The sequence below is a fragment of the Typopeltis vanoorti genome, chromosome 15 (assembly GCF_054136105.1).
Source record: "Typopeltis vanoorti isolate ZY-2024b chromosome 15, IOZ_Tvanoo_1.0, whole genome shotgun sequence".
Taxonomy (NCBI): domain Eukaryota; kingdom Metazoa; phylum Arthropoda; class Arachnida; order Uropygi; family Thelyphonidae; genus Typopeltis; species Typopeltis vanoorti.
Window position 1 is genome coordinate 4194059 of NC_143563.1, and position 25379 is coordinate 4219437.

The following is a 25379-nucleotide window of genomic DNA, read 5'->3' on the forward strand; positions in this document are numbered from 1 at the left end:
AAACAAAATGCGAGCTTGAGTTCCAAACAAACGTATACTACACAATGTCGTGAGTGTGCCAATACTGAACAGAGGCAATGTGTGCATCAGAGAGATTGAAACCTAGGCTGTTATTGATATGAGAAGAATCGAGAGAAATTTCTCTAGATTCGACAATCTTTCTCTCGAGTTCATCATAGCACACATGGATGTTAGAAGTTTGAGTCCAGTTCACAATGTGTTGGTGGCCTTCGTCTGAGTTAACTGAAAAGAGAACGTGGCGAGAGAGTGCGCTGGCTCTAATCCTGTTATAGGAGATATCTCTACAGTGTTCTTCTAAACCTAGAAGGATGGATTTAGCAGTCTGGCCATAGTATGGCTTTCCACAATCACATAAAATCTTGTACACTCCTGGAGACTGAGTTGGAAGATGCTTCTCTTTAGGTTTACTAAGTATTGAACGAAGTTATGGGAGCGTAGTGAAGCAAGTTCTGAAGTTAAACGTCTTGAGAATTTTTGCCAGTTTTGGTGAAAGAGAGCTGATGTAAGGCAAAGAGATGAAGGCTCTGGGGGGGGGGGAGTCTAATTTGTAATAATTTGTCTGACTCTTTCAGCTCTGCTATCAGGTACTGGAGATCGCGTGGTTCCACACATGCACAAGTGTACAACAGTAGAACTTTAATACGGACTATAGCACAAGTTCATAATAACTGTAATTTACAGTCGAATATCATAACTTTATAATTGTATAGCTTTAGAGTGTCTCAATGTTTATTTCAGTGTCTTTTAATATCTTTCTATATGCTTAATGCCTGATGAAGTCAATCTCGACGAAACATGGTGCGTTTTCAAATAAATCTCAATTTGTTATAATTCTCGGGCTTATAGTCAGTTTATATTAAATATATGTTTATATTGAATATATATGATTGTGTATATATATATATATATATATATATATATATATGATTGTGTGTGTGTGTGTGTGTATATATATATATATATATATGATTGTGTGTGTGTGTGTATATATATATATGATTGTGTGTGTGTGTGTGTGTGTGTGTGTGTGTGTGTGTGTGTGTGTGTGTGTGTGTGTGTGTGTGTGTGTGTGTGTGTATGATTGTGTGTGTGTGTGTGTGTATATATATATATGATTGTGTGTGTGTGTGTGTATATATATATATGATTGTGTGTGTGTATATATATATATGATTGTGTGTGTGTGTGTATATATATATGATTGTGTGTGTGTGTGTGTGTGTATGTATATATATATGATTGTGTGTGACAGAATGATCATTGACTCGGTTAACATAGTCTCGGTTCTAGTCATTCAATTTTTTCATAAAACTATATATATATATATGATTATGTGTGTGTGTATATATATGTGTGTGTGTGTGTGTATATATATGTGTGTGTGTGTGTGTGTATATATATATATGATTGTGTGTATGTATATATATATGATTGTGTGTGTATGTGTGTATATATATATATATATATATGATTGTGTGTGTGTGTGTGTGTGTGTGTGTGTGTGTGTGTGTATGATTGTGTGCATATATAGATAGATATATATATGTGATTGTGTGTGTGTGTGTGTGTGTGTGTGTGTGTGTGTGTGTGTGTGTGTGTGTGTGTGTGTGTGTGTGTGTGTGTTCGGTCTGGTGCTAGTAATGGGTTTATAGTGATACTGCTGGACTTTCCAGCAGTATCACTGATATCCTGGAATACTGCAGTATTTCAAGATATCATATGGAATTCTAATTAGTAAACTGCAGTTCATGGGAATGAATGTAGGATTGGTGAGGTGGATAAGAGGGTGGTTGATGGGGAGATATCAGAGAGCAGTTTATTCAGGAGTAGAGTCCAAAAGAAAGCCTGTGACTAGTAGCATGCTGCAGGGTTCTGTTCTTGGACCACTATTATTTAATTTGTACATAAATGATATAGGAAAGGATCTGAGAGGAACTGTTTAGTTGTTTGCCAATGTTGCAAAGTTGTGTAGAGCAATAGTTATAAAGATGATGTTAAAATTGGCAGGATGATTTGGATGGAGTAGCAGTCTGGAAAAACTAGAATGGATATTGGTTTAATGTGGCAAAGTGTAAGGTTATGCATTTTGGAGTTAAAATATTACCAGCTGTATACTACATTGGTGGAACTGTACTCCGGGAAATTGATGAAGCCAGAGATTTGGGAATGTTAATGGATAGTGAGTTACAGTTTAGGGGGAACATAGCAAATGTGGCTAAATCAGCTCATCAGATTACTTGGTTACTGAAGAATACTTTGATGAGCAGAAACAAGCAGGTTATTGTTCTTCTTTATTGAGCCTTGATAAGACCTATATTTTCATTTGGTTACTATAAAGTAATGATACCAAGAAATTATGTACTTGGTTTAATCCTTTATCCAAGTGTAAGCAAACAAAGTTTGCACCTGAAGTATAATTAGTCCTGATTATAACTCAATCTCTCTCTCTCTCTCTCTCTCTCTCTCTCTCTCTCTCTCTCTCTCACACACACACACACACACACAAAAACAAACAGTGATGGCCATGAGACAGACCATCTCCGTCTGCTACACTGCCCAAGGTTAAATCCATGTATGCATCTTTAATACTCTCTTCACTCTCCAACACGCTACTGGTATCCACAAATTGAATTTCACCAATTTTTGGAATGCTATCTGCACTGCTACTGCTAAATCTCGAGATCAAGATACTTGTGCCTCCCAGCATCTGCCATTGCTTACATTTCATGCACATATACACATTCCTGTCCTACACTTGTAAATTTTTAAATGATGGAATGTGTACTTACCGCATGCCTAGCAAGCAACAGAATCAACTATTGTACAAATAACATAGTCTTTAAAATGGTGTTGGTATATATTTTTCAAGATTTTAGATATATGCATGTTATCTTAATATTAAATTAATAAATTATAAGAAAACTGTTATTTGAAAACATTCACAAAATTAGAATAATTTTTAACATAATTAAAAATATTAGAATAATGTGAAAATAAATGCACAAAAATTACACTAAAATGGAAACAACATGATAATTGATACTTCGTTGCATCTCTCCTTAGCTTTTATGACTGTTCATAAATGGCTGGGCATATTATTTACTAGCAGTTCACAGTTTTTTTTAAATCAGAACATGCCCATATGGTTTGCAGACCAGAAACAAGTTCATTTTTGTTTACTGGGACAACTTCTTGAAGACATTTCTTCACAATTCTGCACAAATTCTCAATGGGGTTTAAATGTGGTGAGTTTGCAGCCAAGGAATTACATTATTTTGCCTTTCTTTGAGCCAACGAGTAGTCTTGGAAGTGTGACAAGAGGCTGAATCTTGCTGAACGGAAATTGCCATCACATAAATCTTTCAATGCTGGTAACATAAAGTGCTCAAGAATTTCTTTATCCTTTGGAATTGATTGTTTCGCACACAATACACAGTCTACCTGGACTCTCTGTGGTCATACAAGCCCATACTATGACAGAGATTGCAAATTTCACCCAATGTTTAATGCATTCTTTATCAAATGCTTATTGCTTAAGATGCTAAACATTTATCCCTTGATGACCATGGGACACATACTTTCATTGCTAAAAAGTATCTTTTTCCAGTCCTCTTGACTTTTACAATTTTTCCAGTCCTCTTGACTTACACCATCACACTCTAGTTGCCTTTTGCTTGGAAGTCATAAGCAGCATTGTCTTAGAGACACGTGATTTAAAACTCAATTTGTGAAGTCATCTCAATGTTGTAGATTTAGACACATTTACACCTAGATCTTTCCATCTCCTGTGAAAATACCTTACACTTCTGAAGTGGTTTTTCTTAGCAATATTCTTCAATCTCCTCTCATCTCTTGATGTAGTTATTACTTTTTGACCACTCGTTGTACTGATTATTTTGAAAACTCCAGTTATTAGAATACTGTCTCAATACTCTACTCATGCTTGCTTGAGAACATTTCAATTCCTTAGCTATGAACTGTTGAGTTAGGCCTTCTTTGTGTAGAGACACCATATGACACCTCTTAGCTTCCGATATGTCACTCATTTGACCCATGTTTAGCAAATGATTAACTGAAATCCATGTACAAATGATTCCTTACACACAAATCAGTCCTAAAGCTGCTGAAGTATATGCTATTTCTATGCTCTGCTCAAAACCAATCAGAAAAATTTGAAATATTCTAATATTTTTAACCACTGCGCTAAAAATTATTCTAATTTTGTGAGTGTTTTCAAATAACAGTTTTCTTATAATTTATATTAAATTTTTATGTTTTTACATGGTTATATAATCTACAAAGTACGTAGATTTAGATGATGCTAATTCATATTTGGTAATAATTATTTTCTATGCAGTAAATTAGAATTGCAAATCATTCAACACATTTTCTTTGATTATTCTAATTTTTTGATTCAGAGATGTATATGAAAAAGAATTTAATGTTAGATTAGAAAACTTGAAGACCACGTGTTTTAATAAATACATGAAAACTTGTTTTCGAGGGTAATAGCAGCAAGATCCCTTGCCTCCTCCACTTTGTCTAGTATAGTTCCACCAGGAGGACATGCAGCTTTTCATTGGTGGATCCCATTCAAGACCTTACATGGAGTTGTGTTAAACTGCAATTCCCATTTATTTGCCCATCTTATCAGCAGATCTTCCTGAAGGCCACCACATCAGAACTAATATTAATCACCTTCCAAGCTGAATATCGTTTGCTAACAACTGAATATTTTCCTGCAATTCAGTGACAATATCATTGACATGAAGGTTAAACAGAAGTCTCAACATTGAGCCCTGTGGAACTTCACTGTGACACCTTCCTTTTTCTCGACACTGTTCCTCTGTACACAACTCTGTCATACCACCAGTTTCCAATCCAGTTACAAACCTGATATCTAACCCCATGTGTTGCAACTTAAACATCCACTTGTCATGTGACACTCTGTCATATGTCTTTGCAAGAAAAAAAAAAAAAGCAATACTGTATATGCATTTCTGTTGTCAATCATTCTCTTTACTTTATTATAAAGGCAAACAAATTACTGAAACGAAAGCACTCCTTTACAAATCCATGCTAACCCTCACAGATAATGTTGCCTTCACTGTACAGTTTTGTATACAATTTATTTAGATAGATTTCAGGTGACCAGTGGTGTACCTCCGGGTTCAGTCCTTGTGCTATTATTGTTCAATCTGTACATTAATGACATTAGGCAGGGTCTAACATCAGATGTGCAATTTTTTGCTGATGACACGAAGATAGGCAGGGCAATCAGGGACTACTGATATTCAGCACTTACAGAATGATTTGAATTAGGCTAGAAATTTGGGCAAACGAAAATGGCTATCAGTTTAATGTTAGTAAGCATAAAGTTATGCACTTTGGCTTGATGAGATTTCCAGCAGCATATTATATTAGCAGGGTTATGCTACATGGAACTGAGGAGGCAAGGGATCTTATATTGGTGGATAGGAATTTGAAGTTCAAAGGTCACATAGCAAAAGTTGCAAACCTTGACATCCAAGAATAAGGAAGTCATTTTGCCTCTTTATAAGGTTTTGATAAGACCACACCTGGATTATTGTGCACAGATTTGGTCTCCCAGATTCCAAGGGGATAAAAAAGCTGTGGAAAGGGTGCAAAGAAGAGTTACAAAGATTATATCTGGATTATAGGATTTAGATGCCGGCCTTGTTTGGCCGAGTGGTTAGCGTATCCACTCTCCAGCCAAAAGGCTGTGGGTTCGAATCCCACCGTGGGCATGGATGTTTGTGATTGTCTGTGAAAATAGTAGTGGAGTGGTTGGTGATAATGAGTCCAAGGACTTGACATCTCCGGAAGTCCTTGGACTCATTATGATAATACTGAGTCCAAGGACTCAGTATTATCATAATGAGTCCTTGGACTTCCGGAGGTGTCAGGTAATAATAGATTATGAGGACAGATTGCGAGTATGTGGATTACAGACTCTGGTGGTTAACAGTTGAAAGAGGGGGTGATACGATAGAGGTCTATAAACTTTTGAATGGGTGTTGTAGGATATCATATGATAAAATTTTTCATTATATGGAAATGGAAGCTGGGGAGAGAACACAGGAGAATCCATGGAAGTTAAGTTTGTTCACGGTCAAGAAAGGGGTAAGAGCCAAGTTTTTCTCTCATAGAGCTGTGAGCGAGTGAGTGGAATAGTTTGTCTTTAGGAGTAGTGAGTACATCTAGTGTGCATGAATTTAAGGGAAGGTATGACAGCTGGCTTGTGTGATTTATAGCCTCTCTCAATGAGTCCTTGACTCCCTGGAGGTTTCAGATAATAATAATAATCTCTCGGTAATTTTCCAAAAATCTCAGTAAGTAGATTTTCATTGAAGAGCCGGGTTGGTGGAAATGTCAGTTCCTTAGTATACTTTTGTAAAACATATGGTGACATTCTATTCAGTCCCACTGCTTTATTGACTTCAGAATACTTTCAAACGACATTCTTGATACGATTTACAAGTAAACATTCATGTACTTGTAAACCTTCAACTTGTCCTATTCCTCCAGGAATAAAATCTTCTAGAATGAAATACTCCAATAAAGTAATCATTAAAAAGCTCCACTATGTTCTCTGCACCTGACCCCTATTTCAATCTAAGAAGATCATTTGTCCAATAGAATAGAATTTCTCCTCCTACTGGCTGCATAATGAAAGAATTCCTTAGAATTTTCCTTGAGATGTTCTAGTCTCTTCTCATATTACATTTTTAGTATTCCTTACTATACTAGTTACTTTCCTGACATGAGCTCATATTCATTATGCAATTGTTCTCCATCTCTTTTTCTTTATACTTTTTTCATAAGCGCTCTGAATGCATTCCCAAAGAATACTTTCCCACTGTTTTGAAGCATGTAATATGCCTCTCCATTTTTTGTGACATAGTTTCATATTTTTTGTCATTATTTATATAATGTTATTCTATTATTACTGTATATTACTGTATTGTATACTTTTTTTTTTCAGTAACATCTAGGTTCCAATGGCCAAAAAGAAGAAAGATAAAAAGGCAAAGGAACCAACAGAAGAAGAAATAAGACTCACTAAGCTTGAAAGGGAAACATTCAGAATAACAGTTGAGGATCTTGAAAGTGAACTCACAAAGTATGTATTATGAAGCTCATTGAAATTTAGAACCTGTGATTAAAAAAAAATTAAAAGTAGAATGCATAGGAAGAAAAGACAGCCATTCTTGTTTGGACATGATAGAAGAATTTCCACTTTGGGTACATGTGGTATTCACGACAATGGAATTTGTCAATGTCATGTTTATAGCAAAAGAGTTTCTTTTGCTATAAACTACATTTACAGTATTATCACTGCTGGCTTGTTTGTCTGAGCATATTTTCAATATACATCCTATTGCTGTGAATTTCTTTAGGAGATAAATGATTTTCATTGAACTGATGTAAGGCCTCCATTTTGCTTATTGGATTGCACAGCTTGAAGTGGCTTGAAAAACCATGTTCATCTCTTTCTAGAAAATAGTTCTTGGATTATTTAACCTATATCCTGCAACCTATGGCTGTTGGTGTGTGCTGTCATAATGCAATTGAAGCTTTCACTATTTTCATATTTGCCATTTCCTCTGACAATGAATATCTAACTCCCTTTTTCAGCATATGCTTATTTTATCTTCAAAAAATATCTTTATTATATTAACTTTTCTGTTATCATTTCCTTCAATCCTTATGCACTCTAAATTATATTCTTGCAATCCACCCCAGCAACGAACATTCTAAAGTTCTACTGTTGCTCAAATTATTCATGTGTAGAATCTTCCCAGAGATTTTCATACCATAGTAACTAGACAAACAAACTACACATAATACTTAACTGAATATGTTTCGATGCATCAGACTGCCAGATATCTGCAAGATGCTCAGCTCAGACTAATCGGCAGTTAATTCCATTAGGTAACACAGTTTAGGACTTTGTTTCTTCAATGTCAAAGTATTTTTATATTTTCCCAAAGTCAAACTGATGCCAGTTTGACTTTGGGAAAATATAGAAATATTTAATTAAATTATTTTATAGTTATGTTATGTGATGATTTCATGATAACAGGAGTTTCTGATGATAGTGTGATGATATCACACTTTCCAAGTGTGAAGATTATTATTATTATTACATAACACCTCCAGGGAGTACAAAGACTCATTGAGGGAGGGCACCTAATCTACAACTCTCTCTCCACCACTCAAATCCACCAACCAACTAATTTCATCATCTACTGCCAACCACCACCACTAGTATTTTCACAGCCAGTCACAAACATCCATACCCAAGGCGGGATTTGAACCTGCAGCCTTTTGGCTGGAGAGCGGATACTCTAACCACTCGGCCAACCAGGCCACCCTGCCAGCCTGGTTGGCTGGGATGTTAGTGAGGCTATTATGATGCAGGAAGGGAAAGTGAAAGGGGTGATTGTTTTGACAGATGCAAATGATTTGAAGGGAGACAAGTATGGAAGGAGAAAGAACATAAAAAGATTACTGAAAGTAGCAAAAGAAAACGGAGAGAGAAGTATGAGTCTGTTGCAGTGTTATGAGAAAGGTGAGTTGAGGAGGGCTGCCCTGCCATAAACTGCGCATTGTCAAATGAGACAATTAATGCACAGTTTGTGGATGTATGGAATGAGTTCATTAGACAAAAGGACTTACATAAGGCAGATTGTTTGTACTTGAATGGATTTGGTGTTCAGAGTCTGGAAAAACTATTGAAAAACTATTGAATTTCTGTAGAGAAGTAAAAAATAATAAAAATTATTATTATTAAAATATCTAATATTTATATATTTTATATATTCTGTATTACAGAAGAATAAAGCTGATGTCCCACACAATGAAAATCCTAGAACGAGTTCTTGATAGAAGATTGAGGAAGGAGGTGGAGATTGGAACAAATTGGCTTCATGGAACAATTTGTCTTCATGCCTGGTAGATCAATGGCAGATGATGGAAAAGTTTTGAGAGAAACAACAAGAGCTACATCTAGTGTTTATTGATCTGGAGAAAGCATATTCCTAGGTTATTGTTTAAACCCTTTTCAAGATAATTAAACAAAATGCCTTTAGCATCCGAATGCACCAATGCCATGACTTTTCCTGCTAATGGAACCAACTTTCTCTTCTTTGGCACTGAACAGCTGGCTTCTGTCCACTGCTTTGATGGCCGTTTGGATTCTGGTGTGTAATGGTGAATCCAAGTCTCATCCATAGTAATAAATCGATGCACAAAATCAGTTTTATTCTTGTTAAAATGCTCCAAACACTGTTCAGAGATTTTTATGCGATTGTGTTTTTGATCTGCTGTGAGCATGCATCGCGCCCATCTTGCACAAAGCTTTTTCATTTGCAATTCTTCATGCAAAATATATTCTACACATTCTTTTGGAATGCCTATAGTCTCAGCAATTTCATGCTCTTTTAAATCCAATATTATATCGTGCACTTGATCAATGATTTCTGGTGTTGTTACCCTTTTTGGATGTCCTTCACGTGGATTATCTTCAAGGCTGTTACAGCCATGTTTAAACTCAGCAGCCCATTTCTTGTCAGAAATGAAGAGGAGTGGCCATAAAGTTTTATGAACTTCGAATTAATTTCTTTTGGCATTAAACCTTCTTTTGCAAAGAATTTTATAACCGCACGATAGTCAGTTTTATTCATTTCAAGGGATACAGACAACTTTTCTTCAGACAGCTGTATGAAACAAACTACTTGACAGAATGACTTGCATGTTGTTTAATTTTGACGGTATATATATATTATATATATCAGAAAACAGAATTATAAGTAAATAATTATTTATTGACCTATTGCTGATATTTCGCTGGTATTATAACCAGCATCTTCAGAGCACAAAAACACAGTTTGTCACGGTATGCGAGACTACAACAACATGATGTAACAAAGGGACTAGTTGAACAAAATTGTAGCAACAACATAAAGACTAAAGTCCTATTTAGGAGCCCCCTATCTATAAAAAAAAAAAAAAAAAATGGAGAGAGAAAGCAGGTACTAGTGTCTTAAGATGACTGTCCCAAATCTTAAGCAAATTTATACAGCCATATTTGTTGAGATTCGGAGTATATTTGAAGGCTTCTGTTGCTTCTAACCATCTCTCTCTCTCTCTTTTCTTCCAGTTTTTTTGAGGATGACTTGCAATTTCACATGGATACTTATGACAGATATACCAACTTAAAAAAATCTTGCTGATAGTGTTGCCATCTATGGTCGAGGCCGAGAACTTTTCAGACCACCCTCATAATTGGATAGTTGTAGATCCTAAGGGGCTGCTGCACTTTATGATCACTAATGCCAAAAGCATTTGGAAAATTGTAACAGCCCCTTAGGGGAGAGGGACTGCTACACTTTTTCCAAATGCTTTTGGCTTTTGAAAGCTGTTGACATCAGCAAGATGTGGCTGATAGAAGAGAATGTAGTTAAGGGAATGGAATGTGAGGGGATATAGTATTTTCATGAAAGATAAGAGTAAAGGATTGTGGGAGAAGTATTTCTAATGATTAGTAGGTGAACTGCAGCCTCAAAGAGTAGGAGTCAGCAAGAGGTTAGAGAAAGCAGTGCATTTGAGGCTAGAGGTCAAAGGTATAAAATAAATAAAATATACAATTGGTTGCTAATATAGACCAGTTAGTGTGTAAAGGATGATATGGATAGTATACATTAGCATGGATATGAAGCTGATGATGTGGATAACAGATGGGCTGATGAAAAGATATCAGACAGTAGTTTATTCAAAATTAAGGCCTGCGAATAGTGGTGTGCTGCATTGCTGTATACTTGAGCCACTGATATTTAATTTGCATGTTAATGATATAGGGAATGATCTGAGAGAAAATATTATTGATTAATAATTCATTAATGAAGTAGATAATGAGAGTACATGATGTAGAGATCTTGCAGCATGATTTAAATTGACTGGTAGTATGGGCAAAGGAGAATGGCTGTCAGTTTTATGTGGCAAAGTGTAAGATTATTCATTTTGGGATGAAAAGATTGCCAGCTGTATGCTGTATTGATGGAACTATACTTCAGGAAACAGATAAAGCTAAGGATTTGAGTGTTGGTGGTTGGAAAGTTGAAGTTCAGTGGGGCATATTGCAAAAAGTGGCTACAATCACTCACATGATTAACTGGTGATTGAAGAACACTATTATTCCAAGTGGAGACAAGATTATTATACCTCTATAAGGTTTTGATAAGGCCCCGTCTGGACTCGTGTATAATTCTGGTCATGTGAATTTCTAGGGGATGAGAATGAGATGGAGAAGATCTAGAGGCAAGTGATGACATAGTTTCAGCTCTGTGGAATGCTCCTTATGAGGAAATATTGAAGATTTGTAAATTAAAATTTATTGATATTGGAAATGGGGTGGGGATATATATGATAATGACGAGTTACAAGTTTGTATAGGATTGATATAGGAAATTTCTTAGAACATGACCTAAGGGGGGGGAAGAACTAAAGGTCATAAGCGGAAATTGAGAAAAGAAAATATGGTTGTCAGGGGAGTGAAGGCTATTTTTTTTTGCCTGGAGAATGGTTTGTGAGCAGAATGGGTTGCCAGAATTTATTGTGGGCAGCTTGTTGATGAACGAATTCAGAGTGAAGTATGACAGATATTGTGCAAATAATAATGTTTAATAATAATAATTATATTATCTGTTTTCATTTCTTGCTCTAAAAATACCAATATCAGTAACAATCACTTACAAGCTTCAACACCAGGATGTCTTAGAAAATAGATTGACACGTAGAAGAGAGGGTATATGAATGTACCCCTGCCTGGGAAAGAAGTGCTCATACTAACATTATAGACACTCAGCTAAACTCTACCATGCACACAATTAGTGGGACAGTGAGAAGCACTCCTCTCTCTCTTGGCTGCCTGTCCTATCTGACATTGCTCCACCAAACATTCGGAGAAGACAAGCCTCATTTAAAGAATTTAATAAAGCAATGAGCAACCCACTCCTGCCCTTGCACCAGACTCTTATAAATCCACCTGGTCTTTGCCTAAAATCTAGGAAGCCTCTCTGGGGCATGGACGAACTCTCTTCAGCTACCCTGCCATCAATACCTGACATGTGGAGAGAATACTGGTCCAACAATCTCCCAACAAACAACTTCCTGGTAGAAGATCTCTGTGCTCTGCAGCCTGGTTTTGCTCTTCCTAGGAAGATTTGGTCATCAATCAATCAACAGAATCAGAACTAACCAGGGCAGATGTGGCTACCTACTATATAAATGGGGACTGTGTGACCACCCTTATTGTGATTGTTCTCCCATGGCTCAGATGATTACTCATATTTGGCCTGGTTGGCCGAGTGGATAGTGTATCTACTCTCCACCCAAAAGGTTGCAGGTTCAAATCCCGCCGTGGGCATGGATGTTTGTGATTGTCTGTGAAAATAGTGAAAAGTGAAAATACAAAATTGTAGATGGTGTTGGTGTAGATGATGAAGGTAGTTGCGGCTAGTGGAGTGGTGGAGATGAGAGTTGTAGAATAGAGTATTCTTAAATCAATTGAAAAGTTAGGGAAAGATAAATTATTGGATGCAATAAAATTAAGAATATCAAAAGGGTTTTCAATATTTAAATTATCCTTTCAAAAAATATCCCGAAAGCACATAACTCGTCATATAGTTCTATTGCATTTACGTCTTTATTGTTGCCATCCTACAAGAGAATCTCTAATCACAATTTTTTCGTAAATGTTCGTTATTATGTAATAATCTATACAATAAATTGAAATTATCATAATATGTTTTTAGTTGTTCAAAAATTTCTATTAACAAACACATTGCAACGTCTAGAAGTGTATAAAACACATTCACTCTAAATTTATCTTCTGGCAATTGAGGCGTTTCGTCATGATGCTCGTAGTCAAATTGTTGTCTTCTTTCGTCGTTGAACTTCCGTACCAGTTTTAAATTCTTGTCCTCCATCCCTCCTCTTCTCTCAGTTTTTTGCCGTTTTTAGAACTTCTTTAAAATTTGTATCTGATCGATACGCTTGTAAGAATATTTTTAAGTTTTTGATAGATTCTAAAGCAAGTGTAATGTTCATATTTTTGTCTTGAAACACTTTACTCACAGGCTTTATTCTGTTAAGTAAATCATGCCAAATTATAAGAGAGCAAATAAATTTGTAGTCCTTCATTTTAGCACATAATGTTTGTGCTTCATGCTTAGTTTCTTTATTAAAATTTTCATTATTTAAAATTTGAAAAAGTGCATCGTAAATTTCTCGTAACTGATATCGTAGAGGGCGGATTGCATTAATTTTACTTTCCCATCATGTTTCTGATGGCTGTTTCAATGTTAAATTTTTTACAAACTTTGAAAGGATTCCCCAACGTTTGTAAGAGAATGAAAAGAAATTATATATTTCTTGAATAATTGAAGAAACTAATTATATCTGCATTCACTTTGACTGCATCATTAATGATTAAATTTAGAGTATGAGCAGCACATGGCACGTAAAAAGCTTGAGGATTTTTGTTCAAAAGCAAATTTTGGACCCCATATTTTTTCCCTTTCATATTTGCTACATTGTCATAACCTTGACCTCGCATGTCTTCAATGGAAATATTCCATTTCTCCAGTTGTTCCATTATTGTTGCACATTAACCATATCCTGTGAAATCTGATATATCTGCTAAACCTAACACGTTTTCCCTGATCTTGAAAATTCCATTGTCACGGGAAACAAAGCGAATAATAATGGTCATTTGTTCTGTTTTACTTGCATCAGGTGTGCAGTCTAAAATTATTACTATTACTATTATTACGGGCAACTCCAGGGAGTCATTAGACTCATCGAGGGAGGCCCCAAATCATATTCATCACAACTATCTGACATTCATACAGTATCTATCATACCTCGCCTTAAACTCATTCACTGTCACAGCATCCACTACAGACTCAGGGAGCGCATTCCACTCATTCACTACTCTAAAAGTAAAGAACCCAGCTCTAACACCTTTACTAACCACACTTTTGCCCAGTTTCCATGGATGTCCCCTAGTCCTCCCACAACCAGCCCTGTTCTCAAAAATATCTTCTGAATTAATTTTATAGAAACCCTTCAGTAATTTGAATGTCTCAATCATATCTCCCCTCCTCCGCCTATCAACCAATTTTTGCAACCCACAAATCCTCAACCTGTTCTCATACGGTTCATTCCACAGACCTGCTATCATCTTGGTCACTCGCCTCTGGATCCTCTCCACATCCTCTCCATCAAGAAGAAACCTAGGTGACCAAATCTGAGCACAGTAGTCTAGATGGGGTCTTATCAAGGCTCAATAGAGAGGAACAATAACCTGCTTGTCTCTGCTTGTCAACGTATTCTTCAGCAACCAAGTGATTTGATGAGCTGTTTTGGTCACTTTTGCAATGTGTCCCCTAAATTTCAATTCCTTATCCACCAACACTCCTAAATCTCGTGCCTCATCAATTTCCTGGAGCAGGGTTCCACCAATGCAGTAAACTGCCGCCAATCTTTTCACCCCAAAATGCATAACCTTACATTTTGCCACATTAAACTGACATCCATTCTCCTTAGCCCAGACTTCCAATCTATCCAAATCATCCTGCAAAATTTTGACGTCATCTGCATTCACTATTGCCCTACCCAACTTCGCATCATCCGCAAACAAATGAACTGTTCCTCTCAGATCATTTCCTATATCATTTATGAACAAATTAAACAGCAGTGGTCCAAGAACAGATCCTTGTGGCACACCGCTAGTCACAGGCCGTCTTGTGGACTCTACTCCCGAGTAAACCACTCTCTGATATCTCTCCGTCAACCACCCTCCTATCCATCTCACCAACCCTATGTCCATTCCCATATGCTGCAATTTACTGATTAGAATTCCATGTGGAATCCTGTCAAAGGCCTTGGCAAGGTCCAGTAGAATCACCGTAAACCCATTACCCTTATCCAGTTCAGCCGTCACTGTGTTATAATATGTGAGCAAGTTACTGAGGCATGACCTACCCTTCACAAAACCATGCTGTCCCCGATACAGTATCCCATTTTCTTCAATCCAATCTTGTATTTTCCTTTTGACTATTTTCTCTAAGACCTTGACAATGATTCCTGATATGCTAATCGGTCGGTAATTTACAACAGCAGTCTTGGAACCACCTTTATGCAGTGGAACTATTTTCCCCTCTTTCCACCCGGTCGGGACTAACCCAGACCCGAGACTCAAATTAAACAAAATGGTCATGGGTACTGACAATTCTTTAGCTGCTTCTCGTACAACACGAGCTGGTATACCATCCAATCCCACAGATGTATTGACATTGAGGTTATGCAATAGACTACTCACCTCCACTTCATTAACCACAATTCCCGTATAATCTACTGGTTTATTCGTTTCTGGAATGTCACCAAAAATCTAAATATTATGGAATAATATTTAGATTTTTGCATTCATAATAAAATTGTATCCCTGATTGCTTTACTTAAAGTTTCAAATATTTCATTTTGACTGTCTTTACTCAAATAGTGTACTCTATTGTTTCCTTGTAGGGCCCTTTCAACATGATTTTCCATAACGGGATCAAACTTCGCAAACAGTTCGACTAATTTTAAAAAATTGCCATTATTCCTTTCATATAATTTATCAGATGATCCATGAAAAGCTAAATTTTGGCTACCAAGGAATTTTATAATTTCAATCAAGTGTTCTAAAACACTCATCCAATGTTTCTTTTCCATTGAGTCTGGCACTCAATAGTAGTTTTGTTTTTTAAATTTTTATCAACTTCCTTCCATTTTAAGAAATTTTTCATGGGAGCTAAACTAGTGTCATGTCTATGCAAAGTTGTACTTACATTTCTCCAATCATTATAACCTTCTACAAGACTACTTGATTCAATAGGTGCGAAAAGTTTGCAACAAAAGCAAAAAACAGAATTTAAAGTTTCGGAATAAATGAGCCATGTTATTGGCACGAGCTCCCCGTTTTCCATTTTTCTATTATAATACGTGTCGCCAAATTTACGACCATATATATCTCTGGGATATATTATATTTTTATTTTGAACAGGCCCCATTTCAATTAAAACAACCCATAATTTTTCATCAATATTTCTCCATTCACCTGGATCTTCTAAATTTACAGACTAACAATGTGTTAGTTTCGTGGTCAACTACAACTAAATCTTCTCCTAACTGTTTTTCACTTAAATCCTGTGTCTTGTTATCTTGTTCTATAGTTGTAATAGTACTTTCATTCAAAATGGATGATGTGCATGGTTCGTCAACTCTGATTTCTGATGTATCGAGTTGGTTACAATCTGCATCAGAATATTTTAATATTTTAACAAATTTATTAAGAGCCCCAGTTTGTTTCTTAATATTTGCTTCTTTCGCAGCATGACGCTTACGATTTTGTGCACCAGATAACTTTTTTTTTTTAATTTTTGATTTCATTTCTATTTTATACCCAGAAGAAATTATTACACAACACGACACAGAGACAAAACAATAGTCTGCACTGCGCTACTGTCAGTAGCCTATTGAGATGCATACTGTTATAAATCTAGTGTTGCTATCCTGTCATTACTGTGACATTGTAAAATTTTATTATTATTTAACTTTGTATACTTGTAATTTCTATTAATTACTCGTGATGTCTTTTTTCTTTTCTTTATACTTTATTCTCTGTTATTCTAATGTAGCTGTGTGTGCTTTCTCTCTCTCAAGAATCTCTCTTGTTTATATTATTACATGCTATGTTTACAAGAAAGTCAAATAACATTTATTTACATTACTATGAAATGTACACGAATTTAAACATTAGGAGATTGCTTTCTCTATCCTTCTATAAAAACTCTTTAGCAAAATTTAGAACCTTATTGCTACATATACTGCTGTAGTTAAAATCTCCCATAACAATCATTCTTTTTGCACTTGCCAAGCTCAATTGTCTAAACATCTCCTGGTCCTCACCCTCTGTGCTCGCTGGTTTATAGCAACACCTCAATAAATATCTTGTCTTAGCCACTTCTACCTTACACCATATGCTTTCAAAACCATTAGTGTGACTGCCTTCCAATGCCCCACTCTTAGAGGACATAAGTCATCATTTATCATGAGCAGTACTCCATCACCACATTTTCCTTTCTTATTCTGACGAAAAATGCTGTATGTGGCAAATGATGCAACAACTGAACGGACAAAACTTGTACGTTAATATAGCGCAGAGATAGATGGCTTGGAAATAGGATGTTTGTTTATTTCATTTTCTTATTACTCACTATTACTAAAATAGTTGATAGTGTTTGTTTATTGCATTTTTGTTTGGTATCGCTCTACTTTATAAAATTGTATCCTATTAAGTTAAAATATACAACTCAATGAATATGTTGGATATATATTTATTTATCATTTTTTAAGGTGAGTTGTTGAGTTTTTAAGGTGAGTAAGTAAGGGGTTGTTATAAGATCAATGTTGAAGAGATTTTACAGAAAATGGTGATCCCTGGAAGCTGTATTAGGAGGGTTTGAGCAGGGGGAGCGAGGAGAAGGTTTTTTGAATGCAGAGTTGTGAATGTTTGAAACCCTTCCTGAGTGGGTGGTGTCAGCAGAGAATTTGAGTGTGTTTAAGGTGCAGTATAATGACCCTGTGTGTGTATGACAAAAGGATCTCCTAATTGAGTATTTGACTCCATGGGGGTCTTAGGATAATAGTAATAATAATAATAATAATAATAAGTTGGTATCGGGTTGTTAATTAACATTGAAGAGGTTTTTCATAAAATGGTGAAAGATTGGGAGAAAACAACAGGTCATTCCTGGAAGCTTTACAAGAATTGCGTGTGTGTGTGTGTGTGCAAGGGAGTGAGAAGCAGGTTTTTTGCATGCAAATTTGTTTATGGTTGGAATGCATTACCTGAGAGCGTGGTGTCTGCAGATAATGTGAATGTGTTTAAGGCACGACCTAATGAGCTGTGGGGGGGGGACAAAAGGGACTTTCTAGATGATTCTGTAACTCTGTGTAATCATCATCATCAAATTCCTGATATATGCCCTCAAGGGGTGTACAGGATATGATAGTACTACATGAAAAATTTACACCATTACTAACTTCCTATCTACAATTTTCCTCCAAATCAGTCTGTTACCTGTCAAGACTCCAATATTATCAGGTCTTATATTTCCATCTTCTAACACTTTTTACTGTATCAATCCACCTATATCTTGACCTTCCTCTGCTTCATTCAAAACAAGTAGCAGAAAACACTTGTTTTGCTAATCTTTCCCCTCTCATTCTGCTTAAGTGATCATACCACCCAAGATTAGCTCTGCTAATGCATTCCTGGATGCTGACAATATAAAGTTCTTTCCTAATATCCTCATTTTTAATATGATACTGCCATTGATGCCATCTGTTCATGCCCCTAATCGTTCTCAGGACTCTCATATCTGTGGTCTTTGGTCAAGTGTTCTAACTCTAACCCAACTTTCAGATCCATAAGTTAAAATTGGTTTGAACACTGTCTAGTATACAGCTAATTTAGAGTTTTGGCTAATTTCTCTCTTATTCCATATAAATTTATTCAACTTATATATATTTTTAATTTTTAATCATATTTTTGAATTGCTGCATATGGGGATGGATATAGGGTTGGTGAGATGGATAGGAGGGTGGTTGACGGAGAGATAACAGAGAGTGGTTTATTCAGGAGTAGAGTCCACAAGACAGCCTGTGACTACTGGTGTGCCACAAGGATCTGTTCTTGGACCACTGCTGTTTAATTTGTTCATTAATGATATAGGAAAGGATCTGAGAGGAACAGTTCATTTGTTTGCGAATGATGCCAAGTTGAGTAGGGCAATAGTGAATGTAGGTGATGTCAAAATTTTGCAGGATGATTTGGATAGATTGGAGGTCTTGGCTAAGGAGAATGGATGCCAATTTAATGTGACAACATGTAAGGTTATACATTTTGGGGTGAAAAGATTATCAGCAGTTTACTACATTGGTGGAACTGTACTCCAGGAAATTGATGAGGCACGAAATTTAGGAGTGTTGGCGGATAAGGAGTTGAAGTTTAGGGGGCATATTACAAAAGTGGCCAAATCAGCTCATCAAATCACTTGGTTGATGAAGAATACGACAAGCAGAGACAAGCAGGTTATTGTTCCTCTGTATCGAGCCCTGATAAGACCCCATCTCCACTACTGTGCCCAGATTTGGTCACCTAAGTTTCTTCTTGATGGGGAGGAGGTTGAGAGGCTCCAGAGGCAAGTGACCAAGATGATAGCAGGTCTGTGGAATGAACCTTATGAGAACAGGTTGAGGATTTGTGGGTTGCAAAAATTGGTTGATAGGTGGAGGAGGGGAGATATGATTGAGACATTCAAATTACTGAAGGGTTTATATAAAATTAATTCAGAAAATATTTTTGAGAACAGGGCTGGTTGTGTGAGGACTAGGGGACAGCCATGGAAACTGGGCAAAAGTGTGGTTAGTAAGGGTGTTAGAGCTGGTTCTTTACTTTTAGAGTGGTGAATGAGTGGAATGGGCTGCCAGGGTCTGTGGTGGATGCTGTGACAATGAATGAGTTTAAGGTGAGGTATGATAGATACTGTATGAATGTTGAATAGTTGTGATGAGCATTATTTGGGGCCTCCCTCGATGAGTCTAAGGACTCCCTGTAGTTGCCTGTAATAATAATATTTTTGGTCGTAAAAGGTTAAAAAAATAAATGTTAAAAAACTGTCCGATAGTAAATCGTTTATCTTCTTGAAATAGTCTTTTGAGTTTAGGATGATGGTGGCATTCCCCTTGTCTGCTTTAGTTATTATTATTTCTTTGTTCTACCTCAAGTTCCGAATAGCTTTCCTATCATATGGAGTGGTATTAAGTTTTGGTTGTTTTGCTGTTGCTAGGATAATAGTGCTTTAGAATCTAATATCGTTGGCTACAGATTGTGGTAGAGACTTTTTGGGGTAGAAACTTTTTCAATTCCAGGGGAATGTAATCACTCCAAATTACATTTTAGGAATGTAATTTGGAGTGATTGAAAACTTAAAACCTTTCTTTAGGATATCTGATTCATGTTTGGAAAGGCAGTGATTTTAATTATAATATTTATAAAATATTGTCTGCTTTAGTTATAATAATAATTAAAGCAGACAAGGGGAATGCCACCGTCATCCTAAACTCAAAAGAATATTTCAATAAGATAAACGACTTACTATCGGGAAGTTCAGCATACAAAATTCTCAACAAAGATCCTACCATGAAGAACCACAATGAGACAAACTTCCTGATCCGCAATATGAATACTTGGCCTGAAGAACTAAAAAGAAATCTTAAATCCTCACATCCCATTACTCCTAGACTGTGTGGGGCACCGAAAGTGCATAAGGAAGAAGTGCCACTTCGTCCGATTGGGGATGGCAGGTCCTCCCCCGCATGCCTATTAGCTAAACATCTAGCTAACTTACTTAAGGGAAAAATCAGACAAACAGAAGCCTACATAAAAAATTCTCAACAATTTGTTGACAAACTCAAAAACGTGAAGATAACGCAAACAGACATAATGGCCAGTCTATTTGTAGTATCCTTATTCATGAATGTACCAGTAGAAGAAGTCATGAACAATATCAAAGATCTCTTTCCTGCTGATATTACAAAGATGTTCAAGCACTGCCTACAATCAAATGTCTTCAAAGTTAACAACAAGATATACCAACAATTAGAAGGCCTAGCCATGGGCAGCCCTCTGTCACCACCATGTGCAAACCTTATCATGGAGAAATTTGAAAATGAAATCTTCACCAACTTTACTACTAAACCTTCAATATGGTGGAGATATGGATCTATTCTTCATCATATGGGAGGACAACATGGAAAACCTACATATGTTTGTCAATAAAATCAACTCACTCCAAAATAAAATCAAATTTACTCTAGAAGTAGAAAACAACGAACAACTACACTTCTTGGACATACTAGTTAAAAAACAAGGTGACAATTTAAAACTGTCTATTTACAAAAAACCTACGGACACTGGATGATATCTACATTACTCTTCAAACCATCATAGGTCACATAAACAGAGCATCATCCACATGTTGAGAAATCAAGTCAGAAACTTTATTTCTGACGATGAAGAATTTCAGACAGAACTGTCCCAAATCGCTATAACACTATCACAAAATGGTTATCCTTGAAACATCATCAACAAATTTCTATACAAAGATAACCAATAAGAAAGAACAGTCTCCCAGCAAATTTTAACAGCAGTCATCCCCTTTATGGGCTCAATTTCCACCAAAATTGTGAGATTGTTAAAAGCCCATAACATGAGGGTTGTATTTAAACCAACTACTAGCATCAGATAGGTTCTAAGATCTCCTAAGGACAGTGTTCCATTTTATAAATATTCAGGTGTGTATAATATTCCATGGACGTGCAGTCTTTCCTACATTGGACAAACTTCGAGAAGCTTGGATATAAGATAGAAAGAACATGTTTGCGATGTAAATCACAACAGAACGATGACCTCCGGTTTTGCACATCACTTTTCAACTTCGAACCACACTATAGACTGGGATAACAGCTCTATGCCCTACATAGATAATGATTACAGACATCGATTATTTTCAAAGAAGCAGCAGTAGTGCTATGTAAAGGCAGCAACCTAAACAGAAATCAAGGGGCCATACTGAACGATACTTGAAAAAATCTAATTAATTCTCTCAGTCCAACAGAACTACAGTACATAAATAATCTATGCGTTTGCATATAACGCATTTTCATGATACTTAGCAGAAAATTACGATTCATACAGACATGTAACACAAAACTGTTACCTTAGCTACCTAACAGGTACTGACATTTTTTGTATTCTTAAACCTTTTTTACATTTACCTTTTTTTTGTACTGTGCAAGCCTTAAGAAAGTTAGTCAGTTATTAGCGAAACCGGTAGGCAATATTGTACGAACATACGTACGAATTAAATATCTATGATCAGTTTATAAATAAGTCTTATGTTTTTAATAAATTTATTCAGTTGACTTCCTACCATACCAGCTTTGTTGATTCTGTTGTCTATTTCCATATTTAATTTACCATCTTTGCTAAAAATCATGCCTAAGTAGCTGAAATGTTTTACTTGTTCTATAGGTTCTCCATTCACAGTGCAGTTGATATTTTGAATGCTTCTGCCTATTTTCATTGTCTTTGTCTTGTTATTGCTGACTTTCATACCATATCTATTAAAACAGTTTGTAGTGGATTTATTTTGAAGTATATCATCTACAGCATAAATGAAGTATATCATCGACTGCACCCACTTCTGTCACCTTATTATAAAATGTGAAAAAAAAATACTGAGGCAGGACCTACCTTATGCAAAGTCATGCTAACCCCTAAGGATCATATTCCTATTCAGCCATTCCTGAATTTTACTTTTAATCAACTTTTCCAATACTTGAAACACAGAGATATTAAATAGTCTGTAATTTGCTACTTCTGTCTTGGAACTACTTTTTATGTAATGAAGCTGTTTACCTTGGAACTTTGCCAGAGCTGAGATTTAGATTAAACAACTTCATTCAAAGGCATTGCCAGTAAGTAAATTGGCAATGCCTCTGAACATATTTTCGTAGCATAAGAGCAGACATATCATCCATATGGACTTCTGTATTCACAGTTTCTGTCAACTCAGTAAATGCAAAGTCACCACCTGGATGATATACCCTTGCAATGTAATCACTTATTACTCAACTATTTCTTCTTCTGTCACTTTCCTACCATCAGCGGCGACTAAAATTATCTTTCAATAATCATTCTTTCTCTTACTTGCTAGAGTGAAAAAACTCTTTTGGATTTTCTTGGGCCTGCTTAGCTAGTTTTCTTTTGAAATCTGATTTAGCCTTCTTTACCATACCAGTTACCTCTCTTGCTTGTGTTTTATACTGCTCAGGATTATGCTGATAACCTTGTTGTTTATATTCCTAACACAGTGCTTTCTTTTTTTTCAGCTCATGCTTTATTATTATTATTATTACCCCAAGACCTCATGGAGTCAAAGACTCATCTGGCCTTTTATCACACACACATCTCATCATACCGTGTCTTAAACACACTCAAACTCCTTGCAAACACCACACTCTCAGGCAAGGCATTCCAATCATTCACAACTCTGCACGAAAAAAACCTGCCTCTCACTCCCCTACTCACACCCTCTTTATACAGTTTCCAGGGATGACTTCTGGTTCTCTCCCGATCTCCCACTATTATCTGTAGAACTTCACCATTGATCTTATAACAACCCCTTACCAACTAGTAGGTCTCTATCATATCTCCCCTCTTTCGCCTCTCCACCAGACTCTGCAAATTACATTTTCTCAATCTTTCCACATACTGAACATTCCCGAGGTCAGAAACTACCTTATTGAGTCACCTTTGGACCCTTTCCAATATCTCTTCATCCTTCTGAAAACGAGGTGACCAAATCTGGGCACAATAGTCCATGTGTGGCTTAATCAAAGCGTTATACAGCGAAACAAGAATCTGCCTACTTCTACACGTCAGTGTCCTCCACATCATTCCCAGAAGCCTTTGTGTTGTCTTCACAATTTTGGTGATGTCTCCCCTAAATTTTAGATCCTTATCGACTATCACCCCCAGATCTGTTATTTCCTCTGCTCCAACAATATATTCTCACCAAACATAAATTCTGCATCCCATCTTTGTTTTCCAAATTTTAAACCTTACATTTTGCAACATTGAACTCACATCCCCATTTCCATGCCCAATGACTCAATTTTTTCAAGTCCTCTTGCAAGGCCACAACATCTTCACAACTCTTTATGATTCGTCCCAACTTTGCATCATCTGCAAACAACTGAATATCTCCATCCAAATATTCGCCGATATCATTAATATACAAGTTAAAACAGTAATGGCCCTAAAATAGATCCCAGAGGCACTCCACTAGTGACTTTCCTTTTCCTGAATATCGCACTCCCATACACAACTTTTTGATACCTAGCAGTTGCACTAATCTAATATCCAACCCCATCTGCTCTAGTTTGATTGTCAGCTTATCATAAAGTACTCTATCAAAAGCCTTTGAAAAAATCCAAGTATATTACTGTGTATCCTTCTCCTAGGACCCAACTCTGGATCCTAGTTCTCACAAGCTTCTCCAACAACTTAACCACAACACCTGACACACAGATAGGCCTATAGTGTGATGCTTGAGTTCGATCACCTCCTTTATGAAGTGGCACAATCTTGCCCTCCTTCCACTCTTTAGGGACTTGACCAAGTTCAAGACTCATATTAAAAAAATATGTCAAGGCAGGTGTCAACTCCCTGGAACGTTCCTTCAGAATACACGATGATATATTATCAAGTCCCACAGCCTTATTTACATCTAGTTTACTCAACTTCCCAAACACCTCTTGCTCACTTGCAGTCAGTCTCTCCTCCCCATCATCAACTGCTCTCAATCTCTCCATGAAGTCACATTCACAAGATTGAAAGATCTTTATGAACTGCTCATTAAGTATCTCCACCACACATTCTTCAACAGCTGTCTTTATACCATTTTCTCTAATCAATGGCATCCTTCCATAATCATTCTTTCTTTTGCTGGCTACATATCGAAAGAACTCCCTAGGATTCTTTTTGGCTTCATTAACTAACTGCTGTTCATACCTCTCTTTAGCTACTCTCACCAACGAAGTCACCCTCCTTGCCTGGTCTTTGTAGAGCTCATGAAATTGGTTATTTCCTTCTCTTATGCTGCCTCCACAATGCCCTTTTTCTCTGTATCTCATGCTTAATCTCTTTATTCATCCATCTCACACCTATACCTTATTTAACCTTCTCACACTTAGAATACATCTAGACATTGCATCTACTAGATAGTTTTTGAAAATCCCCCAAGCTGCATTGATCTCTTTTCCATCTAACTCCTCATTCTACGCTACACCCGCAAGCTGTCTCCTGAGCTCTTCATAATCCCCCCCCCTCGTAGTTCCACATATACCCTTTTCTTACAGGGGTCCTCGCACTGCTCGCAACCACCCAGGTAATCACCTCATGGTCACGCTCACCAATTAGTGGATGATTTGACACCTCATTTGTAATTACATCCTCTGATAAGATGACGAAATCCAAGACCCTTAATCCTTGTGCCCTCTGTTACATACTGTCTGAGGTAGTTATCCATCAGAAACTCAAGACACTCATTTTCTTTACTTCCAGTTGTTATCTCATCATTCCAATCTATATTGCCATA

At 36.5% G+C, this 25379-nt stretch overlaps 1 protein-coding gene across 1 annotated transcript in view; it reads left to right on the plus strand.

Annotated features, from left to right (window-relative positions):
* Positions 1-7043: 7043 nt before the first annotated feature.
* Positions 7044-25379, plus strand: part of LOC150098316 (cilia- and flagella-associated protein 157-like) — a 244966-nt gene continuing 226630 nt past the window's right edge. Inside the window, exon 1 of the mRNA XM_090405146.1 lies at positions 7044-7165. Within this exon, the coding sequence (XP_090261272.1) occupies positions 7044-7165 (122 nt within the window). The remainder of the gene's footprint in view (positions 7166-25379) is intronic.